This window comes from Acanthisitta chloris, unplaced genomic scaffold (genome assembly GCF_000695815.1).
Source record: "Acanthisitta chloris isolate BGI_N310 unplaced genomic scaffold, ASM69581v1 scaffold6569, whole genome shotgun sequence".
Lineage (NCBI taxonomy): Eukaryota > Metazoa > Chordata > Aves > Passeriformes > Acanthisittidae > Acanthisitta > Acanthisitta chloris.
The window spans coordinates 86,845-110,422 of NW_008693025.1; the positions used below are offsets into that span (position 1 = coordinate 86,845).

A 23,578-nucleotide genomic window follows, 5' to 3' on the forward strand; every position below is an offset into this window, starting at 1 on the left:
TTAGCACCTCAGGGCAGTGTGAAACACTGTGCCAAGGGAGGCTCTGACCTCCCTCCTGGGCCCCCACAAAAGAGAAAAATCCTCTTTCATATCTAGTCAGAATTATTCATGGTTCACTCTCACCTTCCAGCAAAACCAAACTGCAGTCTTCAATCAAATGCAAGACTGACATGGTCTAATTGAATTAGTTCAATTAAGTTTAGAGATCAAAATTATGATTGTGTATTTCTAAAAAAAATAAATATCCCTTTTTCTTGATGCCAAACCACAGCTTGTAACGGAGTAGTAAATTCTTACTTTTCCTTTCCTAAATGTTGGCAGGAAATAATCACTTAGAGAGAACTTCTCTTACTCCAACAAGGACAAACCTCGTGTACACCAAGTATCCAGGTTGACCTTCATCTTCCTCAAGGCCATTGTGTCTTTTCCTTACTTACCAGCAAACCCCAGTTTGGCTGCAGTTTGACCAACAAGGATTTACTGGTAAAATTCAGTATGTTTGCATTGAGTTTGTTACTTGACAAAAGGCAAAATCTCCAGTCTGTTGGAAGCAGGCTGCAAAGGATGGATGCATGGATGGATGGATGGATGGATGGATGGATGGATGGATGGAAGACTGTCAATCACAGCCTCCAACCAGCCCTCTGCTGGCACAAATTCCCCCAGCTCCACTAATCTGAATAAAGATATTCCAATTTACACTCATTCCTTGTTTTCACTCTGTTTCAAAACAGCCTTTATTGAAATGTCAACTTTGAATATAACAGGAGTGTCAAGAAGCAGCAAGGGAGAAATAATAAATTTTAGAACAAACTGGCAATGATTTGGGCATGCAAGTCCTTCTGGCCTGAAACAGGCAGCAGATCCTCCCTGGGGAGGCTCTATGAGCAGCAGACTTCTTCAGATGCTTTTTTGAAAGTGTCTTTACTGCTTAATCAAAGGACATGAGAAAAAAGAATCCCCAAACCATCTAAACCCATGTTCTGCCCTGAAGTTCAGCAAGCTGCAGCAAGCAGTGATGTGTTACACCTCCAGAATACCCAAGAGCACTCAAATGCTCCCATAGAAGGGACAACATTGTGCCACCAGCACCCTCCATCCTCACTGCATGGCCCTTGGTGGCCTGCAGCCATCTCGCAGGAGCAATGCCATGAGCCCTCACTCTTAGTCAGTGAGATCCAAACCAAACAGTTTTCCAGGGGTACTCACACTGATGACTTCATTCCCTACCATCTGTGGTGCAGGAGCTTTAGCCTGCTGTTTGCTCATTTAGCACCATGACAAGCTCCTGGTCCTGGAAAGATGGTGAGGGCTCTGGAATGGGTGTGCTTCACCAGGATACGTGCATTGGAATCCCAGTGGGAGATGTCATCCTTAATGTGGGCACCTTGTTCCATGAGTCCCCCAAATGCAGGGCCTGGGGAACACATCAATAGGATTTTGTGCTCTAAAATTCCCAGCTCGATGTCTTCCAGGTGGAGGTGGCCCATGACATTATCATTTTCCATGTATAAGATGCTTTCATGACTTTACAAAAGTTCTAGTCTTTATTTTAAAATATGCAATGAGTGACATGGGGAGAAAGGGCAATAAATACCTTACAATTAGTGCAGCATTTACCAACATCAACATTAAAACCCAATTCACATGAGAACATCCAAGTGCCTCCACAGTGAAATACTTCCCATCTATACATCCTATCACCAAACCCAAGGAGGACTCTAGGGCAGCCAGGATTGTCCCCTGGCATATGGAAACCTCAGCACCTCTCTGCTTGGCCCTTGAGCAGTTGCAAAGAGTCAAGAACCATGGTGCCACCTGACAGACCATCTCCCAGGCTGCTTTTGGGAAACCTGTCCCACAGGTAGGTTTTGGTAATGCACATGTACACACTTAAGACACGTGGATTTCTACTGCATTTCAGGATGTGCCATGTCTGGCTCTGTGATTCCCTGTTAAAGGGCATATATAAGTTGCCAACATCCTCATGAAGGACAAGCCCAACAATTTAGCAGTTCTCTCTCTTTTTTTTTCCTGATTTCTTTTAAACACCGCATTGAATCCCAATGGGACTTGGGGGTTTTGTTTTAATGGCAAGGCAAAAATTTGCTGATCCTCCCCGTGGCGAAGTTACTTTCAAGTCAGTGAAAGTTCTTGGCCCGCGATGAAAAGTCTTTGCCAATTAGCGCTCAACAACTTCAATTCATCCCTCCTGGTTCAAGATGAGTAGGAACCTAATAAGGCTGTGATAAAAGGGCAAAAGGCACCGAGTACCCAAAGGGGATTAATGGGCTCTTCCATTTATTTGTCTTCCTAACAGCTGAACTGTTACAAGTATTGACGGTCTTCAAACGAGCGGGCGCCGAGGTCTCCAATGGCCATCTCCAGCTCCGAGGGGTGAGGGCTTCCCCCTGGGCGATGCCAAAACCAACAAAGCCCCGGGGATCAGGTAATGAAACTTCAGCTTTTCCCCCCTCCTCCTTCTTCTTTGAGATTTATTTACTGGCAGCTGACAAGGGGCAAATTCAGCTGGAATTGTGTAGTCAAGGTCCTGTCAAGCCTTCAGAGGCACCCTTATGTCGAATCACCTTCCTGACTGGCATGTCGCTGAAAAGCCCTCTGCGCTGGTCCTTAACAGCTCCCGACAGCACAAAGGACACTCCAGACAGATGCCTACATGGCATCCTGCAGCATTTTAAAAGAGAATTAGTGGTTTTAATTATGGTCGTCGTATGAAAGGAAACCATGCAAGCTCGGCAGGAGACCTTTGATCAAACCCTTTTGCTAGCACAATGCCGCGGAACTGTGACTATTCCTAGCAAGGGGCCTTTTCTCGCTGAATGACTCACCAGTGATCTTTGAATGCAGACAAGTTCCTCGCCCTCCCTCTTCATTAGTGAGCATTTCTATACAGGCCCTATATAGTGTGCAGAGTCTTGGAGCTATACAATGGGGGGGAAAAAAGAATCCCTACAGATTCTGGCCTCTACTTAGGAAGTGCTGAAGGACTCTGAGTGACTTTATTCATTAAAACAGGTTGCTATTAATTAACTGTCATAATAAAATAAAGAACTATTATTTGCATTGCTTAGTGCACTCCCTTTAGTAATATGTATAAAAGATGCTTGTAACAAAAATGAATTTATAAGGGAGAAAAAAACCCTCAGAAGTCTTTTTTTTTTCCCCTCTCCCCCCACCCCCCCAATTTTTTTTTAAGGTCTAGGCAGCAGGAGCCTGACTAATTATTAGGACCAGTTTTGCAAGAGAATAAATAGAGGTAAAACACAAATATGAAAATAATTAGGAAAATGCAAAATCCTGTTTACTTGGCAACTGATTCATGCAACTGAGACTAACGAAGAGCAAATCAGCTTTGCTTGTTTGATAAACTTCAGGGTGCGACCTAAGAGGAGCTGATAAAAATTAAACTCTGCCAGCATCCCTCCACACTGCCTTTTAGCCAACAGGCTCAGCAGCATCCACGCAACAGCTTCGTCTGCAAGCACCAGCAAATCTCATTTGAACAGGGTCAGGGGGAGGAATTTCGGAAGTTCTATCACTGGTGAATATATTTTCCCCTTTGTGGGATATCTTGGAGCTGAACACCCAGCACAGACACCTCCATCACATATGCACAGGATTCCTATGGACACAGCAGACTTTGGCGACACAGTTGTGTTTTGCTCCCTAAAAAAATTGACAACACAGTTGTGTTTTGCTCCCTAAAAAAGCATCACCTTTCCAGTGCTCTTCACACCTGGGAAGGGTTTTGCCAGTGGGAAAGTTCTTCTAGCATCCTTCATTGCTTATTAGCATATAGGCTGATACATTGAGGCAGGCTGTGGGCTGGGATACAGCTCCTCTCTTCTCCTGAGTAGATAGTGGAATCCACAAAAGCTTCCAATTATTTCAAGACTATGCAGCTAAGGAGAGGCATCTAATCAAGATAAAGAAAACCCTCAGCTCAGTATATTTGCTTGAATGGATTTTCAATAATGCAGGTAACAAAAGCATTCAAAAATTGGATTCCTAGTGCTTTTCTGCCAGGCTGAAGGACTGATGTGGAGAAGGGAGAAGAAAGCCAACCCTGAGAAAGCTGCACAGAGGAATGTATGATATTCCCTCACTCTGTACAAACACTTCTGCAGGGATTGAGAGAAAGCAAGAGATTTAAGTGAGGCACAGTCAACCTGAAATGTAGTCAATTACAACACAAAGAGTTAAAATGACACCCCTGAACTGCTCCTCTTCCTTCTCACCCCTCTGCTTTGTGGCTTTGCAACCAAGGAGCTGCAGTTTTCCTTCCTTTTATTGCTCATTTCTCATCTGCTGTTTGTACAGAAATAGTTCATAGACATAACATGGGCAATTGCTATGGAAATCATACTACAAAAATAAATCAGAGTGAGAGGGTGAGGATATAATCAAATAAAGGATGCTATTTTGCAACTGGAGTTAGATTCCTACATGGCAGCTTGATTTTTACACAGGCAGCATTCAATAAAAGTTGGGAAAATCTGCACTTGCAGAGAAAGACACAAGTAGTCTCCCTTTTTAAAGGATCTGATAGGAATAGAGGTCATGTGTCTCTACACACATTTCAAACTACAGACCAACAGAGCATCCACCTGCAACACCCCTCACTCCTGCACACAGCCCAGTCTACTCCTCCAAGCCTCAGCAAAGCTTCCAGAGATGCTATTTGATAACATTATCTTCATAGAAACACTTTTTTCTTCTCTGAAAATTTTACTAGGCCTGGCAGTAATTTGTCTTCTGTAACACTGGGCTGAGATCTCACAGAACCACAGAACCAGGTATGACATTGAGATGAACACAACTCTCAGTGACACCAGAGTTTTGTGTCTGTTTTAAGTATTTGAAGGACATATTAACTGACAATATTTGGAAAAACATGCTATTTTATGTCTACCTAGTAGCTCAATTCTTCTTACCCAAGTTGGTTGGATTTTGGGGACTCTTGGTTAAAGCTCCTGACATCTCTACAGTTGCAGTTCTGGCACTCCCAGTACCCAGGATAACATGGCAGAGTAGATAAGCATTATGGCCTTGCACAGAAAGAGGCCACAGCACAGATGCCATGAGCCATGGGGAGAGCCATGTCCCAGGGGAGCTGCTCTCATGCCCCTGTGTGAGGTCTCAGCACCACAGCTCCTCCACCCCAGGTGGAGGAGGCAGTGCAGGAGATGGCATACTGCTGCCTGCAGAGTCACAGTGCAAAGGAAAATACACAAGTTGCTTGCTCACTGTTGGAAAACTGAAGCAATAAAGTCTATCCCAACATAAAATCTCAATGGGATTAAAGTTCCTGCAAAGCAAGACACACAGAAAAAAATGGGTTGGTCTCTATCCACCATTCCAACACAGTATCATGTCCTTCCACTACCTAAAGAGGCTCCAAGAGAGCTGTAAAGGGACTATTTACACAGGCATGGAGTGACAGGACAAGGGGGAATGGCTTCCCACTGACAGAGAGCAGGGTTAGAGTGGATATTGTATTGGGAAGCTTGGCTGTGTGGGTGGTGAGGCTCAGGCAAGGCTGCTCAGAGCAGCTGTGGCTGCTCCACCCCTGGGAGTGTTCCAGGCCAGGTTGGATGGGGTTTGGAGCAACCTGAGCTAGTGGAAGAAGTCCCTGCCCGTGGCAGGGCATGGAACAAGATGGTCTTTTAAGGTCCCTTCCATGCTTGTCCTGATGGAAACTCACCTACCCACTACCCCATGACTGCATAAACAGCCCAGCTAATGAAAAATGGCTGTAGGAAACCTCTTGGCTCAGTAACAGAGGAAACAATAAATTTTAAATACATTTTTACACCTAGAAAGGATGCTGCATTCATAAAAAAAGATCTACACAGTACAACGGGTTCCTTTTACAAGAAAACTTGCCTTTTGGAAACCCAATATTTTATTTAGTGAATTCCCCCCCCCACCCCTAAAGTTCATTTGGCAACAGTAATCAAACATGAGTACATTCCTGCAGAGGGGATCACACTTGATTTCCTCTCTGCTGACATTTCTGTCACCTTTTCAAACCACTCTCACGTTGTCAAAGGCTAATACAGTCTTCAACATTTCAGCACTTTAGCAGGCAGGTGAAGGTCTGGGCACTACCCAGCTCCTTGCCTCAGTTCTGCTTTACTCTTCCTCAGCCCCTGCAGCTCTTTCTTCAGGTGCTCCACAGCCTGCAGGATGTCCTGCCTCTGGGGATCATCCTCTGCTTTCTCAGTGTACAGAAGGAAATGTTTCACAGTTTCAGAGAGCAACATTTCAGGATCCACATCCCCCCGATGGAGACGCAACATCCTCTCGCAGGCGATGGCATAGTTTTTGTGCCAGTTCACTGGGTGATTGGGATGAGAGTTGACAATTTCTTTGTATGACTGTTAAAAGGACAAAAACAAAAAAGAGGGAGGGAGCAATTAATTGAACGAAGGGGACCAACAGCTCTTAACAGTGCTTCAAAACTGCCCACGAAGGAACAGATGCTATTTAGCTGTCCAAATCCAGAGTTGGAGTATTTCTGCAATTCACTCTGTGTTTGTCATTCAACAGATGAATCAGAAATCCAAGGGGGGCTGAAACGTTTCCCTTCTGACAGCAGCTGTTTGTTTAGAAACATTACAGATGATGGTGATAACCCCACAGCACATTATGTGCTTCCCCCAGAGAGGTGTTACCCCAGGCTGGGGGGAAAAAGAGATTTAACTGCCATGCCTGGAAAGACATTTACTCAATATTTCAGGAGATCAGGACGTCTTCCATAGGACCTAAGCAGTCTGTTGACTTGAGTGGGAATATTCATAAGCTCAACAGAAGGCATGAGCCTGGGAACTTTGCAGAACAGCAAAAATCACAGCAAAATGGGCAAGAATTAAGGAAACCATTTGTCGACTCTCTGCTGGGGTATGAAATACTGCTCCTCTCTGCTGACACACATTGATTGCTTCGTGCATCTGCTGGCATCTTGGGCAGTCCAGTATTTCCAGAGATACCTACACCAGCTTATGGGTGTTATTCTTTGGTGTGAAATGCAGCAGAATTAATTTGCAGTGAGAAGACTGCCGGATTTTACACTTGCTGGCTCAGACACATGACTGTGTAATGACAGAGGGGACAAGTGCATAGAGGGGACTTCAGGACAAGCAATCTCTTGGCATGGCTTTGGAGCCCAGCACAGACAACATAATTATAGCAAAAGCAGGGTGTTGACTGGTTAGCTTTTGGCATCCTCTGTGACCGAGGGGGCAAGTAGGAATGGATAAAATCCCTGAACAAATCTCTTTGAATCGGCTATGCTCCCAGTTTGGATAAACAAGGAGAATGCAGATTACAGGGCCTGTATGGAAACACCATATTTCTGTGGAGTCCAGAAATTTAAAAGAAAAGGGAAAAAAAATGGAGACTGCAGAGAGCATTCCTAACCCAAATACATGACTTACAGTGTATGCAAATGTGTAAAGTTGTGATTTCATTTCTGCAGTCACACTGGCAGTTTCTGCAAGGTCAAATATGAAGAAAGCCGTTTTCATCCTAGGAAAACAAGAAAATTTCTATGGAATAACTACTTGATGCAACCAGCTCACATCCCATGGTTATACAAACCATCAGCATGTCCATGTATGGGACAGCACACCAGCACTTAAGTCACCAGTGATATAAATTCCTCTCCATTATGTATTTTCTCAACCCATGTCCCAACTACCTTCTGCTCTTTTCAGCTATCTTGAGCAGAACCTTTTGGTGAACAAAATGAGCACCTTCCTGAAGGCTTTGCTGGAGGCCTTGCATGCTTCATCTCACTCTGCCAGCCTTTTCCTTCCAAAGCTTGGCACATGCAGATGCAATAAGGCCATGCCCCATCAAGCTGCCCACTTTGGTGTGTACTTCCACACCAGTGAGCTGGCATTGCCCACTGGCTGTTGGAAGGGAGCAAAGGAGAATTACCTGGCTTGCCACATCTCCTCATTGGCAACAGCTTCCCAGGAAGAAGGACTGAAACTAAATGGGAGTAAGAATAAAATTCAGCCATCAGAGCCATGTCAGTATTTCACTCACCACAACCCTTCTAACCCAGGCAGCTACAGACCTCCCATGCAGAAGAAAACCTGTCATGAAGCCTATGGTTCTGACAGCAGGGAATTCAGCAGATCCTCAGTCCTTCATAAACCTTATTCCTCTCTCCCCATAAGAATCAGCCTCTGGCACATCAGGTGTTTCACAGCATCCCAGTTCACAAAGTGAGAGATGTTTTTTACCATCACAGGTCAGTCTATGACATTTAAACCTTTGGATGTCTCAAGTCCTCAATGACTTTAGCTTCTGATCAAGTTTTAAGACTGGAATTGGACCCAATGCTTGACTAGAAATGTCTCACTATTTTTCACACTAATAAAAGTTATAGAATCGTAGAATGGCTTGGGTAGGAAGGGACCTTAAAGATCATCCAGTCCCACCCTCTGCCATGGGCAGGGACACCTTCCACCAGCTCAGGTTGCTCCAAGCCCCATCCAACCTGGCCTGGAATACTTCCAGAGCTGGAGCAGCCACAGCTTCTCTGGGCAACCTGTGCCAGGGTCTCACCACCCTCACAGTCAAGAATTTCTTCCTAATATCTCTCCAGAACACAAACCATTATGATTATGGCTCATGTTTAATTCCTCTAACACTGCAGTGGATGTGGCAATGCTGCTGGCAGAGGAATGATGAGCATCTCTGCCTCATACCTGCCATAGTCTTCAGTCCAGTTATAGAGATTCCTTGTAAGCCGAATCCACTCTCCTGGGTCAAACCCAACACTGGAAGGAACCAGCTTTTCACACGTACCCCAAGGCCAGAGCAAATAGCTCCTCCTCCAGGTCGAGTCACCTTCATGAAGACCTATGCAGACAAACACTTCCTTACTGCCAAAAAAACCAACAGAGAGAGCAATCATGAAGCCATGCCAGAGACCATAGGCCACTCCATGGCCCTGAGCAAAGCACACACCACAGCAGTGCAGCACACTGTGGCACAGATACCTGTCCAGGCCATCTCACATCACAGAAGGCATGTTTTGGGTCAGTCTGCAAATCAGCTCTTCTGCTGCAAGTGAATACCCCATCTGGCATTGCCCATCTTGTGCAGCCAGCACAGGTGGCACATCCTCTCCCCTCTCCTGGACCTCACAAACATGCCAGAAGCCATAGGAGAAGCCCATTCCTTCCTGACAGCACCTGGCACTGCTCTTCTGCCTATCCACCCTCGCAGGGCTCACCCCAGCTGGTCTAAATGCAGATGCTATTCTTATTCATGTGAGTATCTAATCCTTTCTCCACTCTTACTAAGCTATTTTTATATGATGATTATTCCTGGAATACATTCATTCTATGCTAATCAGTTGGCCACAATGTTCACAAAGGAGAAGCAGCAGCAATTTGCTCTCCAACCATCGTTTTGAGTACACGGGAATGTTCCTTTTCCTGTGATGAATTGTATCAACAACAACAAAAAAAAATCATCAGTAAAGACTCTTTGCCTATCACCTTCTTATTTTATCTTCCTAAAAACCAAACCAGCCTGAAAACAACAGGCAATATTATATCCGGATGGAGTTACTCCTGCACAGATATTTGCTTTAATTGCAAAAATAATCTCGCCACCGGGGAGGAAGTCAGTGGAGAAAATTGGTCTTTTGGATGCAGCACCAAGCTGTTCCATAAACAATTTCAAGAAAAAAGGGTCAGAGATTTTAGGAAAGCTGTTACATATGAAAGAAATGCTTACTGTTTATTTACTTTGAGGAAACGATGGAGATTAAAAGCAAGTGTCCCGTCGGGTAATACTCCTTCCACAGGATTCCATCGGTTCCCAGGAAAATAAATGCCAGGTAAATGCTTTGCCAGCTTGGGTAAATACCATTCATAAGTCATCATCTATCATAAAAAAGATATTACCATAATTAAAACAAGAATCAAAGTTTCCATTCATTTTACATCCAGAAAAAATGGTTTCTGCAGGAGTAATGACTATTTGCTCAGTGAAGTCACGTCCCATGTCAGCAGCGACAAGACCACCAACACCAGACCAGGTCACCAGTGGTTTCTGATCAGAGGCACATGGTCCTCACTCTAACATAAAACAGCCACTTCTGGTAAGAGACACAAGAGCAATTTGGTTTGGTTGAGGTTTTGGGTTTGGTTGAGTAGAGGGTTTGGGGTTTCCCAGCAAGCCACAAACTCTTGCTGCAGAGTCAAGCACGAGGATGATGTGATGGTGGAAGTGTAGGTGTCCCACTCTGTAAGTGTTTTGTTTTCTTTTCCCATTTCTCAGTGAAAAAGGAAAGGGCAAACATCACCTGGGGGCACACAGCACCTCTGTTTTAATGTCAAAATCAGAGGCAGAAGTCTGCAAAACCACCTTTGGGGGACTAAGACAACAGAGGGGATGCTGGAAATGAGCCTCAGCATGGTAAAGCCCCTGAGAGAAACACCATCTGCATTGCCCACGGGGCAACTGCTGCCCTGCAGGCTGCTCCCAGAAGTCTTCTGGTGCCCCAATATCTGCATTTCAGGGCAATAGCAGAAAACAGCTATGACTAAATTTCCTCAGCAAAGGCTAACACCCACCTCATGCCACACCTGGATATCTGCCATGATGAAGGAACTGGGCTCTCTCCCCACTACTGATTCCTTGGTGGCTTTTCAGGCTTGAATGGGCCTTGCACACTACTCTCCATCCCAGAGCTATCCATAACCCTTTAAAACAACATCAATCTATTTATTTCTACATCATGAGTTTGAACTGAACAAAGAGACACTTTTGAGGAGATAATGGAACAACTGAACTTTTGCTTCCTATTTTTAAATCTGCTTGTTGACTCTTTTAAAAGTACCTCCTGAACCTACCTCCTGGTCCACTAAGGTGATATCTGGCCTCATCCCTTCACAATAATGAAAGTAACGAAGAGCATTCCCAGGTAAGTCTCCTCTTAGCAAGATCACTGCACCCAACGGCATAGAGGACAGCAGATTCCTTGCAAACTTATCAACAACATAGTTGTTGCTCTGATCACAAGCACTTAAGAGAAGAGATAAAAAAACAGCATCTTAAACCCAGGTATTTGCATGGATTTGCATATCTTCAGCAGTTTTATTCAGTAGGTATCCACAGGGGAAATCCACCCTGGTCAGATCATGCTGAAAGCATCATAGAATCATACAATGGTTTGGGTTGGAAGAGACCTTAAAGACCACTCAGTTCCACCCCCATGCCATGGGCAGGGATGTCTTCCACTAGACCAGTTTCCTCCAAGCCCCATCCAGTCTGGCCTTGAAAACTTCCAGAGATGGAGCATCAACAACTTAATCATTCCAACAACTTAATCGTCTCCATTTCCAGAGAAACTGAGATATAACTGGAACATTTAGACCACAGTCCCCCAGAAACCAGCACCACACACATCACTGCAGTTTTGTCAAAATCCACACTCATTGCACACCTTCACCTTAATGCTGATGTTTTTCTTGGGCTAAACTTAAAGTCTTACTAGCTGGTGCTCAGAGTGCCAGTAGAACAATGTAAAGTATCTGAGACCCTTCCCATTCTTTAATGTTTTAATTAAGTATTAAAAAGCTAAGTGTTTGTAGTATCAGGCAGAAGTAGACTTACATTACCTGAGATTAAATCCTTTTCATTACGGTCATGTGTGCACACACTCCAGGCATGGACTCAAAGACAAGGTGCTCCAGGACATGAGCTATGACTGGCTCATCTATGGACCTGCCTTTGGAAAAGCTGTGTGTGAAGGAAGGATTCCTGAGGATGAAGTCTGCACTTTGTTGGTCAACCTCTATCTGGCTATCCCTACTAATATGCTGATCCCTATCCCAGTGACTGGTTATAGGCTAAGATGGGGGTTCACAGCAGCACCCCACCTGCACAGCACCCCTGTGAGACTGCATCAACACACATGTCTGGGAGATTTCTTACCTGTAATTTGCCCAAACTTGAGAAGCAACGAGAGCAAGAGCAGAAAGCCATTCCAGCCACAGCAGCACTCGGCTGCTCTCCAGCACAGAGCTTCCAATGGAGGTAAGCGTGGCCAGTCCCAGCCCTGCCAGCACAGCCACCACAGCACTGCTCTGCAGCCAGAACCTCTCCACCTGGGACACAAAATCATACAATCATGGATGGTTTGGATTGGAAGGGGCCTTAAAAATCATCTTGATCTAACCTGCCTGCAGGGGACACCTTCCACTAGACCAGGTTGCTCCAAGACCCATCCAACTTGGCCTTGAACACTTTCAGGCATGGAGCAACCACAGGTTCTCACAAACTCAGATGTCCTTGAGTAAAAGGAACCAGAATAAGTACCTATATCTTTGCACCTCATGCAGCCTCAAGACAACTACCTGCTCCTGGTTAGGTGTTTTTAAGATTTCTTTCAAAAATTAACATGCCATTGCAATTTTTGGAGTGGAACTTACCACACCTAGAAACAGAGGTTTTGTAACATCCAAATTCGCTCTCCAAGCAAAGAAAAGGGAATAAAGACAGAGCATTCCAGTGAAGAGCCAGATCACAGGTGATTTCTGCCGCTGTGTCCTATAAAAAACATAATGTATCACTCCTGAGGCGTGATGAAAAATGAGGCAAAAGTTATATGTGCTTGAAAACCACTAACTCTTTGTATATCTACATGCATTTAATACAAGGAGCTGATGAGCCTTTCTTTACCTTTGCTATTCATGAAACTTCTGTTTTCAAAGCACAAAACCATCAGGATTTCAGGATTTTCAAGCCTGTCATCTACAAAGCCATGGGGTTAACCAGAAGTAGGAATATTTTGCTCTTGATAATAGATGACCACAGCCAAGTGCTGCAAATTTTGCAGCAGCAAGCACAAGGCAAAGGAAGCTGCCCATGCAGCCAGTGAGAAAGTGATGTCAAAGCAAATATTCTCCTCCAACTTACGGCAGAGCTGTGCTCACACAGGCCATGAGTGCCAGGGCGAGGACGGGAAGGGAGAGCTCTGACTTCATCTGCCTCAGCTGAGAACTGTGGAGAAATTAGTGCACAGATGTGTCATCCCCAAATCACCTCCTGCACTCAATTAAAGTGTCAAGAGAAACAGCACCACAAAACATATTCCCATTCTGCTGTTATTTCTACTAGAAACGAGAACAAAGTCAATTTACAGGGCAGGGTTTTGAAGGAAAAATCCCTGGGGAGAGGGATCTGGCATTTTTCCTTCAGTGGGAAGGCGGACAGGCATGCATCTTGTTCCTGTGCTGGACACACACAGCTCCAGCTCCAGACCAAGCTGAGATAAAGGAGGAAAAAAAGCTGAGGACAGGAGCTACTGTGGCCAAAATGACCAGCAGCAGCAACAGGTTTCTCTCCACTAAAAGGCACAGGCAAGATGTTACTCACACCAGCATCTCTCTCATACTGGATCCTGTCTCGGACTTGGCCTAGATTAAAAACAAAGAAAACCCATGAGAAACACACACACTGACTGTGTATCACTGGGGCAAGGAAAAGTCATCATTTTCTGTTTGCAAAAAGACAGCAAACTCTACTCACACCATCATTGCAAGATTTTCTCCCACATTCCTGTTTCATGCAATGCCACCGTGCAGGGTTTACCCCTTGGATAAACAGCCTTCCAAGGTGCTGACAGCCCTTTACCCTGTGATTTGAGCATGTCATAGAGTTTAGCCATGATCTCTGCTATATCACAGAATCATTTAGGCTGGAAAAGCCCTCTAAGATCATTGAGTCCAACCATTTCCCAGCACTGCCAAGGCCACCACTAACCCTGTCCCCAGGTGCCACATCCACATGGCTTTTAAATCCCTCCAGGGATGGTGATTCTACCACTGCCCTGGACAGCCTGTTCCAATGCCTGACCACTCTGTCTGTGACAAAATTTTTCCTACCATTCAATCTAATTCTTCTCTGGTCCAACTAGAGGCCATTTCCTCTTGTCCTATATCTGCAATTATTTTCTGGGACATCTCACCACAGCTTGAGACAAGCTGTGGCCTCAATTCCTCCTTGCTTACCAGACTTGTCCCTGTCTCTCTGCCCTGTCAGAGGCAGAGCTGTATGAGATTTACATGAGATACATGAGAATTTTTATTGCAGAGACCTGCAATCCATGGCACAAGTCTGGGAAAGAAGACATGCTCGGTGGAGGTGAGGAATTACCTTCATAGCTGCTTGCTGAAAAAGTGGTGGCTACGGCATAAAAGATAAGGTAAATGGATTCAGGAGGTCTGGAAGGCATATTTAATCTCAATAAAAATTGAATAGTTAATTACAGTCAAGATTTAATTAAAAAATAAGAGTTAGATGAAGAGCCACCTCACAGCTCCTGAAGCCCCACCTTGCTGGCAGCTGATGGCTTCTGACCCCAGACACATCCCATGTAGGAGATGACATTTCTGATTCTTGGCTTAAAAGTGGAACCCTCTCCTAGTATTTTCGGGGTTTTTTTTGACCCTGTCTGCCCTTAAAACAGAGCTATGGGATACAAGGTCTGTCTGTCCACCCAGGCAGTGCTCTGGCATTAGCCCAACTGGCATCAGGACCAAACGCTTGGATTTTGCTGTATTTATTGCTCCTGCTACAGACAAGTTCATCCTAAATGTGATTTGTGGTGTAGGATTACACGCAGTCCAGCCCTAAGCCTCCTGAACATCAACTTGAATTCATCATATTTGATGGAGAGAGGAGTTAAGGGATTTGCATGCCTTGGTATTGCTCTGCCCAATGGAGTCTTATTCTCAGGAGACAGCTGGGAATTGGACAACAGGGGAAATCTCAGAAGTCCTTCAGAGGGTGGATCTTATCTCTGTAGGAGTTTGGAAAAGATTTAGTGGCAGGAGCAGGAATTATAAACATCCTACAGACACACAGCTCTGAGAAGGCTGTAATGGAACAGCAACAGTGCTCACTGCGTCACGTTGGCTGCATGAAGGGGTTTAATTTCTGAGGACATGGGGCTTCAGGACCCCAAGGAGTGATGTAATATGTAGACTACACCTTTCTATCTTTTTCCTCCCAGTGGTGCAATGTCCTGGCCCTGTGCACAGAAATCTCTGAAGCAGGACAGACAGTGGGGTGATGAGCATGTGATTTCCTTGGGTGGCCACAGGCAAACATCTTGTCCCTGCCCATGGCAAGGGGAGTTGGGACTAGATGATTTATAAGGTCCATTCCAACCCCTAAAATTCTATGATTCTATGATCTAAGTCAGGGCTGGAGGAGGTAGATGCAAACCCCACACTCTGCAAGCAGCCATGCAATACTTCCCTCCCTTGGCAAGAGCACAGAGCTCAGTAACTCAGATCAGAGGTTCCTGAGACCCCTCAAACCAACCATTCACTTAATGTCAGTATTACTAAGTTAAGAGGAATAATTTTTAAACAAAAACTGCTTGTGACCTCCCTAAATGTCTGAGTTAAAAATAGAAAAATAAGACAATATTTGTGTTAAAACAAGAAAACCACAAAATTGATGTCACCATCTCCCTCTAGCACAGTTTGTTCTTTGGGTTCTTATACACAGTGACACCTATACAGCTCCCAGGAAATAACATGGCTCACCCCATAAAGGCAAAGGGAATTATCTCTTTGCTTTCCCAGCCATGTGATCCACTCCCAGAAAAGCTGACAGGTCAGAAGGTCAAGATCAGTAACAAATGCTTAAAAAAATCAAACATTTTCAATTTCTTTCCCTGCAAGCCCTTAATCGTTACAAATAGAACAGTTCTGCTGTTGCATAAATGAAAAGAAAGTCATTTAGAAAATGACCCTTATTTACCAGATTGAATGTCCCATATTCTTCCCTGAGAAAGTGGGTCAAAAATCCTTGAAAAGTTGTCTGGTCTCCCCATGTCCAACGGGCTTGATTGAGGTAGGATGAAGCCGGCAGATAAAGATAAGGCAGCAAACCAGCCAAGAAGCATAAACCCAACTTCAGCAAATGGCCTAGGGACAATTCCTGCACCAAAATATGTCATATTGCATAACAATGTTTATTTTAGTTTAATCACGCTGGAACTTCAAGAACAGATAAAGAAAAAACATCAAATATATTTACACAGAGCTGATCTCTCAATTTATAGTAAGTCCCTACAAAATGCTATGTTAAACCTTACGATTTTGTGGATTACTAGGAAACTGCATCAAACTGATCTCCTTTGCATGGCAGGGTGAAATTTAAGTGAAGCAAATAATATTAGCTAGGACTCATGAGTATCATACTCATTGCATCTTTCACATTTAAATCATGGCATGACATGCATAGATGGCTGAAGCACTGCAAGGCTGAGATAACCCACTTTGCAGCGATTAAGAGTTGGCTGGTATTCCATCTGGCAAAAAAAACCCCACATAAATGCTGCTCTAGTACAACTACACACATCATCACCATCATCAGGAGTCAGTTTTGCCATTTACCTTATCGCGATTACGCTGGCTAAATTGGATAGGCCAACTTTTGGGGTGGGATTTTCAAGACTGCCTAAGGGGTCAGGAAGACAAGACTTTCAAAGGGACTTCTGTGCCTAACTCCTTTAAGTGCTTTGGAAAATCCCACCCTAGAATATTGCACGCTTGCTTTATCGTTAGCCTCTGCCCTGTCAATCAACGCACTTCCTCAGCAGTTGGGGTTACAGGGAAGAGGCATCAGAGTGATGATCTATGGAGCAGGAAAAGGAGATTGGTAACAGTGGTGGCCAGAGTTCCTTCAGAAGAAATCTAACTCTTTCTTACTTAAAAAGGAACTGTTTTCCATCAATTATCCTTCTTATTAGGTGGTTTTCTGCCATATGCACAAGTGGGCTGTCTAAAGTATTTCCCAGGATTATAGTGGCACAGCATTGTCTTTGCTGGAAATCACAGAGGCCAATCTGGACCTCTCTGGTTAAAAAAAAATCAGAGAAAATTCTGTTTAAAGAACACAAATATATTGCAGAAGTGAGTACTTGTTGTGTTAAAGAATTACATAGTCAGAAAGGATCTTCTGGAGATGCGGAACAGATTTCAGATTGAGCTTGTCTGAGTTGCATTGTATCTCTTAAAGCTCACGTACTTCACCCAGGCTGAGTTATACCCTGTGCCACTACTGAGAACCACAGTGGATTTATCAGGCTGAAGGTGGAAAAATACAGGCAGGACTGGCCTGGCATCAACCTGCCCAACTGACACCTTCACAGGGACAAAACAGAGGGGAGGAATAGTAGGTGGAGGCTTCCCACATCCACTTGCAAATTGATCAGAACATCTCCATCATTGAGATGTGTCATGTTTTCCAGGCAGAATAGAGTTTATACAACACATCTGTGTACAGCCTGATGCACCAACTCACAGAAGACCAACTACAGCAGACCAGAGCATGGCAGGGTCCTTGAGTGTCACCTGGGAGCCTCATCCAGACAGTTGCATATCACCTTCACACTCCCAGCATGCAAAAATGTGCTTTTACCTTCTCATACACTGAGCAAGTTTAATAAAGAGGTTAAAGGAGGGACATCTTGAGAAGGGAATCTCTGGCAGGAAATGAAAGGGACATATTTGAGGGGATCAGAGGCTTGATGTTCCACTGAAGGTCAGCCTTCCTTTGGTCCTCACCAGTTGGCATGAGCTAGGTGCTCTTCACCTCAGAGCTAATCTCTTCTAGGACTCTCAGATCCTGGATATATCAGAGGTTGAGGCCACCAAGCCTGGCACATCCCAAGAAAAGACAAACCTCTGTGCCATTCGTGCCATGCTGTTTGTTCTGGATGCACCTTCAACCATCAACAGCAGTTGCAAGATGCTCTGCAAAGACTGGACATGACTTCTGTTTGGTAACAACAGGGAATCAGGGAACAGAATCTCTTCTCCAGATGAGCTGCTGGTAGGACAAAGCCAGTGCCATCAGCCAGAAGCAGTGCACACAGACTGCACATGCCTGTGACTCACACCAACAGGTAATTGTCTTCTCTCCTGTTTGGCAGGTCATTGAACTTTTATTTCTTACATCGTGAGCACTTTTTTGCTCCAAGTATTATTTTAGCTCACAGGATCTTTGCAAGCAGGTGGGGCAGAGAGGTCCTGTGCCAGGAGACACAGCAGGTCACAGCGTGCTGTCGTGTACAAGGCCACTAAACTGTGATCACAGAACCGCAGAATCATAGATGGTTTGGTTTAGAAAGGACCTTAAAGATCATTTAGTCAAACCACCCTACCATGGGCAGGGACACCTTTCACTAGACCAGGGTGCTCAAAGCTCCATCTAACCTGGCCTTGAACACTTCCAGGGATGGGGCACCCACAGCTTCTCTGGGCAACCTGTGCCAGTGTCTCACCACCCTCACAGCCAGGAATCTCTTCCTAACATCTAAATCTAAACCTGCCCTCCTTCAGTTTGAAGCCATTTCTCATTGTCCTATCACTCCATGCCCTTGGCAAAAGTTCTTGTCCAGCCTTGTTGTAGGCCCTTTAAATCAGGCCTCCTTTAGATCAGTGGCTCTGGTGTCAGACTGTAACTTCAGTGGGTTATGACCAACTAGTTTAGACAGACCACGGACTCTGCTTGTTTGTACATCAACTTAGAAGTGGCAGAAGTGCTTGGAGAGAAGAATTACTCAGTGTCCTACAGACAGTGTCAGTGAAATACATACCCTCTTCCTGAGAAGCCGGGAGAGAACCCAAGGCACAACACAGGCAACATAAAGCACTATCGTGTGCTGGTTGCACAAACTGAGCCCACAGCAAAAGGCACCAAATTTTGAGATCTAAGAGGGGAGAAAAAACATTCACAATTACTGTTTACAGTTTGCAAAAACATCCAGACACCAGAAAGGCTTCAGCACCCTTACAGGAGAAAGGCAAATACATCAGTGAGCACCAGTGAATTGTCACACAGAACAGTTATTGCTAAGTGTTATTTACAGGGAGATTTAAACTGTTTAACAGAAAAAATTCTTTAAGAAGTGTCCAGCTGCATGTTTCCATGCATACAGAGATCCTATATAGCATCATCACATCATAAGTCCAATCCCTGAACTCCAACTGTCCAGTAGTTAATTCAGAGGGATTTTTCAGAAGCCATACCCTAAACTAAAGCCATTATCTACAGAGACCTCATTTTTTATAACAGGAATGATTTTTTCCCCTTCTTCAGGAACAGAGGGCTAAAGTCAGGGCTACAAAAACCTCCTGAGCAAAAGGAATTCAAGGTGATATCCCTCATTAGTCTAAAAGCTCCATTTCAAGCATCTTTGAAAGAGTTCTCTAACAAAATAGGTAATGTATCCAGACTATGCAGCACAGTGCAGGCTATTTCTGATACTCACTGAGGACAGCCAGGTCTGTTATTGATACCATGGCCATCCCTGGCTGATGCCAAGGAAAGCCTCTCTCTGCCTCATGCTGCCATATGCTGCTCTGTCCCAGCACCACCACACCAGTGCTGAGTCTTCTTCATTGAGTGAGGGAAGACAAGGCTACAAGACCAACTCCATACAGAAAACTTGGGGCAATGCCACCTATGACACTGCTCCTTCTCTGAATTTGCCTCCTCCTACGCCATCACTGGCCATTTGGTCCATGTTACAACTTGAAGCCACATCAAGGGCAGCAAAAAGTCACCAGAGTCCCACAGACAGGAGCCAACAACCCATCTTCACCTTCCCAGCCATCTCCAAGGAGGACAGCACTTCCAAACCACAGAATATCCTGACTTGGAAGGGACCCACAAGGATCATCCAGTCCAACTCCTGGCCCTGCACAGACACCCCAACAATCCACCAGGTGCCCGAGAGCATTGTCCCAACATGCCTTGAGCTCTGTCAGGCTTGGTGCCATGACCATTTCCCTGGAGAGCTGTTCCAGTGGCCAGTCACCCTCTGGGGGAAGAACCTTTTCCTAATATTCAACCTAAACCTCCCCTGCTTGTTTCAGCCTCTGGTGAGGGTGGTGTGTGAGATGCAAACACTTGCCTTGCCATGGAAACACTTGCCATCACTTCAGAATAACCTTTGTGCATTTCAGGACTGTCAGGACTTCAAACAATCTCAGTAATTTTTTAAAGTATATTACTGAAGTCCAAGCACACCCCTGAAGATGTCTGCATGACCATCTATTTATGAAGCACCACGAGCTTGCTGTTGGCAGCCTGGCTCCTTCGAGGCGTGGGATGCCAGACACCCAAAAATCCAATGAAACAAGCTCCTTAACTGCTTCTGAAAATCTCATCTGAAAATCCCATTGGAAATTGGGCATGTGCAACGTGGGAGCAGGTTGGAAAATGCCCAACTCCATGTCTGCAGAGTTCAGGTTGTGTCGATCTTGGGACACTGCTCGTTAGAAAATAAACCAAATCCAATGGTGAAACAAGGTCTCTGTAACCATTGATAAAACATGTTATTTGAGAACTCACGAAGCTGAGTAAACTACCACTGCAGACTCCTGAAATTCTAGCCTAGCCTGACAAAAATCCTTTTATTCACACAATTTACAGGAGTCACAGCAGGCAAGTCTGTCGGAGGAAAAGAGATCAGATGTTCAGTCAAACAAAAGTAGAAAGAACAAGACTGCTGAGTAAAAATATCATTTGGCTGCTTAGTCTGCTTATAAAGTAGAGAATATAGCATGAAATGTAAATTCTGTATTTAACAATGGCATTATTTTAGGGGTACATTTAATTTCAAAAGAAAAAAATGATTGAAAATTTGGTCATTTTTGCTTTTCAGTAGAAACTTGAGTTTCTGACTAGATGAACTTTCATGTAACATATACCTACTTACCATAAAGAAAAATATAAGGTTTGAAAACAAAACCTTGAACACCCACCACAACCTAGGTTGTGTCCTTGACACAGGAAGAACTAAAACATTTAGATGAAACTCATTTTGCTTTCCCTGTTTCCACCCTGTGGGTATTAGCCAAATCAAACCCAAATCCATCCAACAGGTCCCAACTCAACCCTTAAGCAAAGTGGACAGGTTGTTTTCCATGTTTGTCATTTTTGAACATCCAGGTAGGTCAGGGATGGACACCATCAGGCACAGGTGCTGAACCAAGTACTCAGCATTGGTGAGGTCACATCTCTAGTGCTGTGTTCAGTTTTGGGCCCTTCAAATAAAATAGGACATTGAGGTGCTGGAGCAAGTCCAGCCAAGGACAATGTGGCATAAAAGCTCTAGAACACATGAGAAAGGGCTGAGGGAATTGGGTTTGTTTAGCCTTGAGAAGAGGCTCAGGGGTGACCTCATAGCTCTCTACAACTCCCTGACAGGGTTGGAGAGAGGTGGAGGATGTCTCTCCTGCCATGGCTGGAGGGAGAGGACCAGGGGGAATAGCCTTGAGCTGAGACATGGCAGAGTTACATTAGATGTTAGAAGAAATGTTTTCCCTGTTAGGGTGTTCAGGCACTGGAATATTGCCCAGGGAGGTGGTGGAGTCACTATCCCTGGAAGTGTTTAAGAGGTGTCTGGATCTGGCACTGGAGGATATGGTTTAGGGGTTCCAGAAGTGACAGGTTAATGGTTGGACTTGATGATCTTAGAGGTCTCCTCCAACCTTGATGAGTCTATGATTCTAAGTCCCAAAATTTAACCATTTTACTTAAACAAAACCAAACCAGCAGTAAACAAACATGAAATTAAACAGGCAGGTGATAATTAATGAAGAAACAAAAGGACTATTCACTTTGCTTGAGATGTTTTACCTTTGATCTCTCTTTTGCAGTGGATGCCTCCTCAAAATGTGCAGTGAGAGCCATCAGCAGCCCCACAAACAGATTGTTTAAGCTGAAAACCTCCGCTGCGATGGACCACTGCCATGTTAGACGAGAAAATGCAAACACCCCCGCAGCAAGGATTCCTCCAGCATATGAGCCAGAAAGCCTGCAAACACAGATAACATGAAATCTTCTTTTCCAACAAAAAAGCCTACTTTATTGTCCTTCTTCTTTTAATTTTTTTAAACATACTGTAGCAGCAGCACTGAGTGCCACCCAGCACCCTGCCAAAACATTAGATGGTTAATATTGTCCTAATAATTTCCCTGTGAAGGATTGCAGTCAGGAAGGGCAGGAGTTAGCTAGCCTGCCTGTTTGCCAGCCACCCAACACCAAAGAACTGGCTTCTCACAATCACCATGAAAACTTCCAGTATGGAATTTGGTTCAGAAATCCCAATGAGTGATGGCCCAATAGGTCATGGTGTGCCGAGCCAGGAAGTCACACCTCTAATGGGATACTGGAGGATATGCCAGCAAGGGTGCAGCCTTCAATTCATCAAGGCACTGAATAAAGAGTGGATTAGAGTTATTCATGATGGACAGCATTAGCAGAGCTTTCCTGGGGGATGTTTAGTGTCTTGGGGGTGGGTGAGGATTGTGGCAGGGAGAGGTGCCCACCAGGGTCAGGAGTGTGGAAAATGGGTGTCAGCTCCAGCAAGCATGAGGGAGTGGGTGAAGCACCCACTGTTGGGATGGCTGAAAGCCCAAAAGCTGGTCATCTCCATGACTCCCAGATGGGATTATGGTACACATTCCCCACAGAGCTGCTTGCCCAACTTGGCTACATGCTGCAGCCATGCAGGGAGCCCACAAGGAGGAATTTAGGCCAGGCAACCCATCAAGTCTATTCCTCTATAGTGGTTCTTCCCACCCAGATTCACTAGGAGCAGCTCTAGCTCTGCCTGTCTGGGAGCTCTCCCCTTTAGGAAGTCACCCTGAAAAGATGCTGTGTAGGGCACCACAACACACTCAATTAAGCCTTATCCAAGACAGAAATAGAAAGAGGTGTTGTGAAAGCTCCTCTCCAGAAAATCACCATCCTGCTGCAAGACTAAGCCGGGCTCTACCACAAATTGGGTATCTCTCCAGTTTCACCCCAGGTACACACACCTCCGTTTAGTCCTATCATTTCCAGCAGGTTTAAAACAAAAACTATAAATTACCCAACTTCATCAAGATACATGTGTAATTTCCTCCTAAATACTGGCCACATCCTCTAGCACAATGTCCCCAGATGGCTTGTTCTGGCCATCAGCAATCAGAGGGTGGATGTCCACACAGGACTCATCCTGACATAACTCTGGGGCAAATGGCAAACAAGGACACAAAACCTACAGCCCCTATAAGGAGAGATGAGGGAGCTGCTGGCAAGGCACTCTCTAACAAGGGTTCCTCTCCTTGGGTATCCTTTCCTTCCACCTTCCCAAAATGACCTCAGTACAGCAAACCTATTTTTGCAGATGTCAAAGAGGACTCGTGCAGTCAGAACAGGAATTTTTAATCCATTAAAAATAAGAAGCAGGGTTCATGGGAAGGAGAGGGCTGGGATGAGGGCTTGGAAAGACCAAATTTCTAGCCCTCCTACTGCCACCAACACTGGACATCCTGGTAGTCTGGGACAAGCCACTCTGCTGCAGTTACCCCAGGAATCTGAAAAATAGGTGGAACCGTTTCAGACCAAGTGTGAAACCAAAGGGAAACATTCAAGGCCAGGTTGGATGGGGCTTGGAGCAACTTAGTTTAGTGGAAAGTGCCTCTGCCCACAGCAGGGGGGTTGGAAC

At 44.9% G+C, this 23,578-nt stretch overlaps 1 protein-coding gene across 1 annotated transcript; it reads right to left on the reverse strand.

Moving 5' to 3' along the window:
• Window positions 1–6,128: 6,128 nt before the first annotated feature.
• Window positions 6,129–21,901, reverse strand: TMEM260 (transmembrane protein 260; the record flags this gene model as incomplete). The annotated part of the gene is made up of 13 exons (XM_009082906.1): window positions 6,129–6,401; window positions 7,461–7,551; window positions 7,966–8,019; window positions 8,745–8,921; window positions 9,784–9,932; window positions 10,905–11,076; window positions 11,989–12,161; window positions 12,486–12,603; window positions 12,973–13,056; window positions 13,432–13,472; window positions 15,829–16,008; window positions 18,674–18,787; window positions 21,724–21,901. Coding segments are annotated over 13 exons (1,804 nt in total), but the record flags the coding sequence as incomplete, so codon positions are not given.
• Window positions 21,902–23,578: the final 1,677 nt, after the last annotated feature.